The sequence below is a fragment of the Macrobrachium nipponense genome, chromosome 39 (genome assembly GCF_015104395.2).
Source record: "Macrobrachium nipponense isolate FS-2020 chromosome 39, ASM1510439v2, whole genome shotgun sequence".
Taxonomy (NCBI): domain Eukaryota; kingdom Metazoa; phylum Arthropoda; class Malacostraca; order Decapoda; family Palaemonidae; genus Macrobrachium; species Macrobrachium nipponense.
The window spans coordinates 4,529,956-4,540,499 of record NC_061099.1 but is presented as its reverse complement, the minus strand read 5'-3'; the positions used below and the strand labels follow the sequence as shown (position 1 = coordinate 4,540,499).

The window sequence follows — 10,544 nt, the reverse complement described above, 5'->3', positions numbered from 1 at the left end:
ATTAGGAAACTATGGCAGTACACAGAGTTTGACTTACTGTTCAGTCCCAAAAGGACCAACCAGTTATACTATATATGACATTCTTCACCAAAGTTCTTATCTGTGGCACACCTAGATCTAGATATCTTGGAACCAGCTTTACTATGCATAATGAGCCTACCTTCAGGAACACTCCACCACTAAATTAACAGTCCAAAGGTCAATGCCAATAGTGCAACACCAGTACTACTGGTACCTGTGCCCATTCTCATTGGAAAAACCAGTGCTAAAACCAATCAAAGTGGCCACATAGATAAGTCTATTTGTGCAAAAAAAAAAAACAACCTAGAAGATGAACTACAGCTGACACAACAATGATATGTCATAAATCACACACTGGAAGGATTCACACAATAAAATATACTGGACAGCCATAATACATATTACACGCTTCCATATTCAAGGAAATTCTTTGGGAATTGAAAAAAAAAATATACTACTGGCTTCTCTATAGCAAAGTTCTGGCAATTATAAACTCGGATACAATTTACCATTACCTTGCAGGAAGTCCTTGATGTAGCAATCCTTTTTGGATCATAAACAGTTTTTTTTTTTTTTCTTTTTTTACAAAAATACTGGCTCTGCAAACTACTCAGGCTTCCCCATGCAGGCTGCCTCTGACTTCAGTTACCATGCTGTAATGAAAGAATATTTTAAAAAGCATATAATGAAAATGTAAGTTTACAAATATCATTACTCAATGTATAAATGTATGGAAAATTGTAATCACTTACCTATATACTAGTCTGAATAGCCAGAGAGAAACTGCAGAATACAAAAATAAATTCTACCATTAGCATTTTTTTAAAGCTGAAATGACCATTTCATTCCAAAAATAAGCATGAACTGATGTGCATGTAGATTCAAAATAAAAGTACAATTCAATCCACCAAGATTGGTCTGATTTATTTCAGACTTAATATAGTCCAACTCAAATGAAAGTACAATTCAATCCACCAAGGTTGGTCTGATTTATTTCAGACTTACTTTCGTCCAACTTGGAGAGTATTTCTTGAAAAGGTACTCCATTCATTTTTAAACTCAATTTTGATAGTAAAAAATTCTTGCTTATAAAAAGTATATATTTCTCAATCTGTATCTTTTACAATATGTTTATTCTCTTTTGAAGTTTGTTCTAAAACATGGGAATCATTGTGATGTTTCCTCTTCTTTCCCTGGTTTCTTACTCTTTTCTCTTCTTCATGTGTATGGAATAAGCTTGTCTTTGCTCTGGACTTAGGTCCCCAGTTTTTCTCTGGTTTAACCTGAAAGCGAAGCAGCTCTTTACGTCTAGACTCTGGATTAGCATCAGGATGACATTCAAAGCTGATTGTGTGTTCTGAGGCTTTTTCTAGGATCCTCTTGCCTGCCCTATCATCTTTCATTTTTGCTCTGTTGGCTGGATGGATTTTTTCCCAAGCTCTTACAATATCCCATATTAACTGAGCTGGTGCATTAGTTTTAATAGAGGCTTTGCAAGTGTGAGACATGGAAACATCATAGCCGGCATTTAGGAGTGCCGAGCGAAACTGCACCATTTTACACAGATTTATTCCAGCTACAGCAGCAAGTTTGTCAACTACATAGAAAAGGGGAACATCTGGTAGTTCCTCTTCCATCATTGTCAATGTACCAAACATTCGGCGATAAGTTGTAAAGTCTTCTTCAATCAAGGATTCCTTAAGGTTCTTTAAAAATTCTCTGTCATGAATAGGTGCAGACCACATGGGACCTGCCATTATATGTTTGTACCCACAGTGCGTACACGACTGTGATACCGATGGTCCATGCGATAACTGATACTTGACACTCCTTCCATTGACAAGTATACGTCCTAAAGGTTGCAAGGTGAAGGTTTCACATCCAACACACTGGTAAAGCCAGGATACCTGATAAAGAGAGCAAATACTGAGCCCAATCTGTTCATTCTGTCAGCATTCTGACTTGAACATCAGCTGCAAGACGTGTCTCAACATAAAAGTAAAACATGATATTGTAATGATACAATTAAGTTTGTTCATACTTACCTGGCAGATATATATATAGCTGTATTTTTCCGAATCCGACAGAAATTTAAACACTTACGACACACGCAGTGGGAGTCAGGTGGTTAGTACCCATTCCCGCCGCTGGGAGGCAGGTATCAGGAATCATTCCCATTTTCTATTCATAATTTTTATTTCCACTGTCTCCTGAGGGGAGGTGGGTGGGTACTTGATTATATATATCTGCCAGGTAAGTATTGAACAAACTTAATTGTATCATTACAATATCATTTTTGTTCATGAAACTTACCTGTCAGATATATATATAGCTGAATCCCACCTTTGGTGGTGGGAGTAGACAGAATAGAAGACTTTTTAGGGAAACATATATCATGCAGATAATTGATATCTTGATTCCTTACCTGTTAGCATAGCTGACTTCGTGGTTACTGCCGCGTAAGTCTGCTTGTGCTACTAGAGTTGCCAGCGAGGTAGAGACCTATACAGCTGGTGCACTCCAGATGATCTGTCAACAGGGGCGAGACCACGACGTGACTAGACCATTGACCATACAAATGAGGGCAACGAAGTAAAACCAAACCACCTGGCGTAGCCTACCAAAAGTATCCCACTTAGACTAAGCTAATGGAAGGGAGATCCGCCGCAGGCGGTCAACCCCACAACCATAACACAAGTTAAAAACTCCCCTAACCATTAAAGGATAGGATGAGCGCTACCTCCTGCCCCCCAAAACAGTGTCTGCGCGACGCCTGTAGGACCGAGCGAGTAACAATTTTCGTATGTTGCTTTCACCTCCCGCAGGTAGTGTTGAAGCGAACACCGAATTGCTTCGCCAATAAGTGGCGCCCAAAATATCTTTGATTGCCATATTTTGTGAAAAGCCACCGAAGTAGCAATAGCCCTCAACTCGTGGGCTTTCACTTTCAGAAGCTCCATGTCACTTTCACTACACTTTTCATGGGCTTCCTTAACCGTACTTCTTAAGAAGAACGCCAATGCGTTCTTCGACATCGGAAGATCTGGTTTTTTCACAGAGCACCACAAGTTCTCCGAAGAGCCTCTGCATGCTCTGGTTCTCTGCAAATAAAACTTGAGAGCCCTGACAGGACACAGGACTCTCTCAGCTTCAGGTCCCACTAGCTCCGACAACCCTTTTATCTCGAACGTCCTCGGCCAAGGGTTGGAAGGGTTCTCGTTCTTTGCTAAGAACGTAGGACTTAAGGAACAAACTGCACTATGATCCTTGAACCCAATGTGCTTGCTTATGACTTGAATTTCGCTAACCCTCTTCGCCGTCGCCAGAGCGGTTAGGAAAATGGTCTTCTTAGTAAGATTCCTAAGCGAGGCTAAATGGAGCAGTTCAAATTGACTCGACATGAGAAACTTAAGTACCACGTCTAAGTTCCACGATGGTACTTTCGGTTGGAGAACTTTCACAGTCTCAAATGATCTAATGAGATCCTGAATGTCTCTATCATTCGCTAAGTCGAGTCCTCTATGTCTGAAGACCACAGAAAGCACGCTTCTGTAGCCTTTAATCGTGGGAACGGCTAGTTTCGCTTCTTTCCTAAGGTGAAGAAGGAAATCTGCTATCTGGCTCACAGAGGTTGAGGTGGAGGAAATGCCCTTCTTCCTGCACCAACTTCTAAAGACAGCCCACTTTGATTGGTAAACTGCGATTGAGGAGGGCCTCCTTGCGGTGGCAATCGCCGTTGCCACAGGTCTTGAAAAACCCCTCGCTCTGGCCAACTTCTTGATAGTCTGAACGCAGTCAGACTCAGAGCGGGGAGGTTTTTGTGGTACCTCTCGAAGTGGGGCTGTCTGAGTAGATCTTCCTTAGGGGCAGAGTCCTTTGGAAAGTCTACCAGGAAGGACATCACCTCCGTGAAACCAGTCGACCGCTGGCCAGAAGGGGGCGATTGAGGCGGGTCATCCTCGCTCCTTCTGATGCAGCGAACTTCCTCATCACTTCCCCGAGGATTTTGAATGGGGGAAAAGCGTAAAGGGAAAAGGCGAAAACGGCTAGTCACCCGACCAATTCCACAGTAGGGGGACGTCTACTGCCACTGCTCCCGGGTCCAGAACTGGGGAGCAATACGTGTACAGCGGAAGTCTCTTCGTTCGGGAAGTTGCGAAAAACGTCCACATGAGGACGTCCCCACAGCTTCCATAGCGCCTGGCATACTTCCTGATGAAGGGTCCATTCCGTCGGCAGAAGCTGTCCTTGCCGACTGAGAAGGTCCGCTCGCACGTTTTCCACGCCTGACACAAATCTTGTCAGAATCGTGACGTTTCGCGACTTCGCCCAAATCAGGATATTCTTTGCGATGGCGAACAGAGAAGGAGAGTGAGTTCCCCCCTGTTTCCTGAGGTATGCCAGGGCTGTGGTGTTGTCGGAATTTATCTGAACCACTTTGTTGGAGACTTCCTCTTGAAAGAACCTTAGAGCAAGGTAAACCGCTGAAAGTTCTTTTAGATTGATGTGCCAGGACACCTGTTCCCCTCTCCAGGTGCCTGACACTTCTCTCCCTCCCAGTGTTGCTCCCCAACCCGTGGAGGACGCGTCGGAGAACAACACTAGGTCGGGGTTCCGAAGCTTGAGCGAAAGCCCTTCCGCAAGCTTCTTTGGATCCAACCACCATTTGAGGTGCTTTTTCACTTCTTCCGTCAAAAACAAGACCTCTTCTAGATCTTGTTTGCGTGACCAATTGCTTGAGAGGAAGAACTGAAGTGGTCGGAGGTGCAACCTTCCCAGAGAAACAAACTTCTCCAGTGAGGAAATGGTCCCCAGCAGACTCATCCATTCCCTCACCGAGCATGTTTCCTTCCCTAGAAAGGCTGACACTTTGTCTAGGCATTGAAGTTGCCGCCCCGGCCCCTGGGACGGAAAGCCCGAAAAGCCACTGAGTCCATCTGAATCCCCAGATAGACTAAGGATTGAGAAGGAGTCAGATGCGACTTTTCGAGATTCACCAGAAGTCCCAGGGACCTTGCTAACGACAGAGTCGTGTGAAGGTCCTTCAGACACCGGTCTTGCGATGAGGCTCGAATGAGCCAGTCGTCTAGGTAGAGAGAGATCCTTATTTCCGCAAGATGGAGCCACCTCGCAACGTTCTTCATAAGAACGGTGAACACCATCGGCGCCGTGCTGAGACCGAAGCAGAGTGCCCTGAACTGGAATACCTTCCCTTTCAGGACAAACCGCAGGTATTTTCTTGAACGGGGATGGATGGGGACATGAAAGTATGCATCCTGAAGGTCTAAAGAGACCATCCAATCCCCGCCCGTCTTAAGGCTGCAAGCACGGATTGAGGTGTCTTCCATAATTGAACTTCTGCTTGGTAACGAAGCGATTTAGACTGCTGACATCCAGAACGGGGCGCCACCCCCCTGACTGCTTCGGCACTAGGAACAGACGGTTGTAAAACCCCGGAGAACTCCGGTCGAAGACCTGTTCTACCGCCTGCTTCTCGATCATTTGATCTAGTAGATCGTGAAGCACTTTCTGCTTTTCTCCCTGATACGAAGGAGACAAGTCCTTTGGTGTCGAAGACAGCGGGGGTAACATCAGGAAAGGAATTCTGTACCCCTTCTTGACGATGTCCAGAGACCAAGCGTCGGCACCTCTCTCTTCCCATGCTCTCGCGAAATGTAGAAGTCTGGCTCCTACCGGTGGCTGAAGGACTTCCCTCTCACTTCTTGCTCTTGGAAGGAGCGGGAGTCTTGCCTCTGAAAGAGCCTCTTCCTCGAGGGGCTGGCTTCGAGGAAGAAGCAGATCGAAAGGGCTTCGATTTCTTCAAAGCAGAGGACCCCGAAGATGGAGTAGTAGAAGGCTTCCTGGAAGACTGTGCCAGAAGGTCTTGGGTAGCTTTCTCGTGGAGACTGGCAGCTATGTCTTTTACCATAGACTGGGGGAAGAGATGTTCTGAGAAGGGAGCGAAAAGAAGATCCGCTTTTTGCGCTGGAGAGACCGACTTTGCAGTAAAATTGCAAAAAAGTGCTCTCTTCTTAAGCAGTCCCGTGCTGAAATGAGCAGCCAATTCCTCAGAACCATCCCTGACGGCCTTGTCCATGCAAGACAATACACTGGACAGCTCCCCCAGACTGATGGAATCAGAACTCCTGGACCTGGCATCCAATACTCCAAGGCACCAGTCAAGAAAATTAAAGACCTCCAGTGTCCTGAAGAGGCCTTTAAGGTGAAAGTCTAACTCGCTATGCGTCCAAGAGACCTTAGAGGAAGACAGAAAAGATCTTCTGGCGGCATCCACAATGCTACCAAAGTCTCCTTGAGCTGAGGCTGGAAGCTTAACACCGACGTTTTCTCCCATCTCATACCACATACCAGCTTTGCCACAAAGTCTTGAAGGTGGTAAAGCGAAAGAAGTCTTGCCTGAAGCTTTCCTCTTTTCCATCCAAGCATGGACCTTTCTAAAAGCTTGCCTCGTAGAAAGCGACTTCTTCATTTTCACAAAGCCCGAGATCTTAGTAGCTTTGGATGACGAAAGCTGAGGGAGGAGTACGTGGAGCTTCAGGTTGGAAAGTGTCTGCAAAGACTGACTGTAGCAAACGAGTCAAAACCTTGTAGTCCGTCGAAACTGGATCTAACTGTGGTTCTTCGTCCACTTCGACGAAAGCGTCACTAATTTCCTCTTCAGACACTGGAGAAGTCGGAGGAAGTAATGAAGAGTCACGAGCTTTCTCAAAAGAGAAAGAGCGGCGAACAGGAAGAGTTCCCGCTTCCGCTTGCGCTTGCGGAGGTGGTAACCTGACGTCCGTAGGCGCGCGCTTGGCGTCCGAAGCCAATCTACTGGCGCCGACAGAAGCGCGCTCGACAGCAACAGGTGTACACCTGGCGTCCACTGGCGCGCACCGAGCGTCCACCAAAACGCGCCGAGCGTCCACTGGCGCGCACCGAGCGTCCACTGAAACGCGCTGAGCGTCCACTGGTGCTCGCTTACCTTGCACCGAATCACGCTCGGCGTCCACTAAAGCGCGCTTGACTTTCACAGAAGCGTGTTCGGCATCTAAAGAAACGCGCTTCTTACCAACAAGTTTTGTAGCAGCGGAAACCACCGCTTCACGAGAGCGAGAAACGAATTCCTCGCCTCCTCTAGAAAGTTGCTGGGGAGCAGAACGAACTCTAGAGGGAGACTCAAACGGAGAGAGAGACGAGCGAGGAGAGGGAGAGGGAGAATGCCTCGACCTCTTCACAGGAAGATAGTCATCCTTCTTACGGCGACGTGGAACCGTCTCTCTCGAAGAAAAAACATCCCGAAGTTGCTGCTGAAGAGACTGGAGAATCTTGCTTGTAGGAGAAGCCTCCTTTTCTGGGGAGGGGCTGATCCTGTGAGCAGGCGAGTGGCGAGGGGACGCCTTCTTCCTACTCCCAGGAACCGCCACTTCACGCACCTTCGAGCGACTGTGGCGCTCGAAAGAAACATCTAGGAAAGACTCCGCTTCCGAAAATTCCTTACGCTTCTTCTGCGGAGGAAAAGCAGCAAACGCACTATCAGGCGACGAGCAAAGTTCCGGAGAACAACTTGGAAGTGAAGCGTCCCGAACGCGAGCCGTCCTTTTCAGCGGACGTGATGCGGTATGAGAGCTCCACCCCTTGCGCGGGAGGAAGCTTCAGAAAGAAGAAAAGCACTCCTTGAGAAGACGTGCACGCGCACGCTCCTTGGCAGTCTGGGTAGGTTCGTCAGAAGCTGCCGAAGGCACGCCAGATCGGTGGGGGTTCCTCGTAACCCTCCTTCGACTTTCGACATGCTCTCTCCCCGTAACCTGGGAGTCAAGCAGAGGTCTAGGTCTAGAGACGGAATGAGGCCGATCTGACGCACCCTCCACTACACAAGGGGCACTTTCACTGCACTTCTCTTCACTTTTGCTCTCCAGAGCTAACACTTTTGATTCTAAGTTACGAATCGATTCAAGAATTAGCGATAAAGTATTACCTTCTACCGACACTGCTTCAGGGGCCGAAGGCAACACTACAGGGGTAGGAGCATAATCTACAGAAGGAGGGTTAGCAGGAAAATCAATAAAATCTTGCCTACCTGAAACACTCCTGGAGGAAGACCTCCTTAACCTATCTCGCTCAAGTTTCTTAAGATAGGTTTCATACGCCTTCCATTCAGAGTCTGTCAATCTTTCACACTCCTTACAACGACTTTCAAACGTACATTCATTCCCCCTGCAAACCTTACAAACAGAATGTGGGTCTACTGAAGCTTTCAGTAGCCTACCTCTACATTCGGACATAGAACAAAATCTAGCGCTAGCAGAACTAGACCCTGACATCTTGATCCAAGCAAAATCAATACCAAATTCAAATCAATCCAAAGTCAACGTGTGCCAAGCCACCGATCTAATTCAGATACCAAAGAAAAACCAAAAGGGATACTCAAGTAGCTAGTAAGTTTCCAAAATCTGGACGGAGGTGCTGCAAACAGGTGTTTTCAGCACCGGCGACAGAAAAATTATGAATAGAAAATGGGAATGATTCCTGATACCCGCCTCCCAGCGGCGGGAATGGGTACTAACCACCTGACTCCCACTGCGTGTGTCGTAAGTGTTTAAATTTCTGTCGGATTCGGAAAAATACAGCTATATATATATCTGACAGGTAAGTTTCATGAACAAATTGCAAAATAAGGTCATGATATCAAAATGTTCTTACACATCAGTGCCTAATCAGAAGTTATTAGCTGAGAACCAATTAGTAAGTATGTATTATGGAACATAATACATAATTTTTTTGTTTGCATCAAACACTGTTATCAGCAGATGTTTTAATTAACAAATAAAAACCAATAACTACAAACAGGAGTCAGGTATAGGAAATCTAAGAGCTCAATAAAAAAAAACATACCTTTGAAAATGTTTCTTTGCATTTTGCCTGGCTGGTGAAAACACGTACCACCACTCTCACATAGAAATCTGCACTCAACGACAGCAATGGTACAATATATCTTCCATATCGGTTTGCGTGGGATTCAATGCACTGGAGAACAATTCGTAAGGCCTGTAAATGTAGTCTTATTTTTACTGAAACACTGAACTAAGTACAATTTGTAAGGTCCTGTAAATAGTCTTATTTTTACTTAAACACTTAACTAAATACTCATTACTTTATTAGATTGATTGAATTAAAAATCCAAGGGATCATCAGAGATGTAGAAAATAATGTCTACAAAAATATCAACTGTTGCAACTACAATGAAAAGGAATTTTAAATGCAAGATTTGAAAAATTCAATTTTCTAAAAGCACAATTAATTTTCCTATACATAATAATTACTTATAGTTCCGATTTCATTGGTCATGAAATGCCCTAGACAGAAACTCTCAAAAGGAAGAAACCCAACTTGCAAATACAGCACTTGCATGGTTAGAACAACTGGCTTCAAGCTCTTAACCTAGCCTGATCTTCATTTTGTGATATCTTTGACAGTGAGAATATGCAGAAAGTCTGCATGAAAATAAATTTTTTCCCTACAAAACTTATAATTTTTAACTCTACGATTTCAATTTTGGTGGGGAGGAACTAGGCTGTCAAAACCCCAGACTGTTAACCAAGAATTTTCAATCTGTTAAGAGCTTGAATTAGCAAAGGCAGTATTCCCCATTGCCCTACATCTCAAAGGTCAGGGAGCTGTGACTTTGACAGACAGGAGAGCTTCAAGTAACATAGTTGCATCTACATACTTGAAAACAATGGCCATTACCAACTGCAAAACCATAAAGGATTATTTTGGAGTGAGTAATAGTTATTAGCTGATATATTCATTTAAGTCCAGCAGGTATGCAAGTAGTGAGACTACCTTCTTCTTCTGTCAGACAGACAAAAGACTGATTTCCTTGGACATCACATAAAAAACATTAGTCACGTATATGATATATAAGGTTGTGATGAGATAACCTTCGTTTGTCACTAATGAATACTTAAAACTATAGGAAGCACAGGTTAAATGACATGAGTATAAAGAAGAATTATAGATTCCTAAGTCCTAAAAGGTAGCTTGAAATTAGAAAATTATGAATCCAACAAGTACTGTTACTCATTTCAAAAACAATTTGGAATATGCAAATTACTGTACCAATACTGTACCAAGGATACTCTAATCATAATATAATAATAAGATCTAGTAATCATAACATACAAGGCACATGAAATGTATTCAGTTAATATTCTCACAAAATCCAAAATATTCAAAGGTACTCACAATTTCATGGCAGGCTTTGCTTTTAACTGAAACTGCTCCATACTTTGTGTACGAGGTTTCTGGAGAATTGCCACAAAGCACAGCCATGTCTGTACAAGTCACAAGTAAGATTCCTCCATCAATTACACACTGTACAGCGCCATCCAGAAAGATGTGTGGGGAACCATACGGATCTAAGTCTATTGCATGAAACCTTTTGCTTGGCTCTCGGTTTTCATACATCAACATGCTGAAATGTAAATTATTTATTTAATGGAAATGCAAAATAGCATTTT

General features: G+C 44.4%; 1 protein-coding gene across 7 annotated transcripts in view; it reads right to left on the bottom strand.

The window, feature by feature from the left end:
* Positions 1–1,100: 1,100 nt before the first annotated feature.
* The window catches only part of LOC135210046 (tRNA (guanine(26)-N(2))-dimethyltransferase-like), a 178,835-nt gene continuing 169,391 nt past the window's right edge, over positions 1,101–10,544 (bottom strand). For all 7 annotated transcript variants that reach the window (XM_064242829.1, XM_064242833.1, XM_064242835.1 and 4 more), the window contains 3 exons: positions 10,270–10,498; positions 8,917–9,069; positions 1,101–1,928 (listed from right to left, as the gene is read on the bottom strand). In XM_064242829.1, the coding sequence (XP_064098899.1) occupies positions 1,128–1,928; positions 8,917–9,069; positions 10,270–10,498 (1,183 nt within the window). In that variant the 3' untranslated portion in view covers positions 1,101–1,127. The remainder of the gene's footprint in view (positions 1,929–8,916; positions 9,070–10,269; positions 10,499–10,544) is intronic.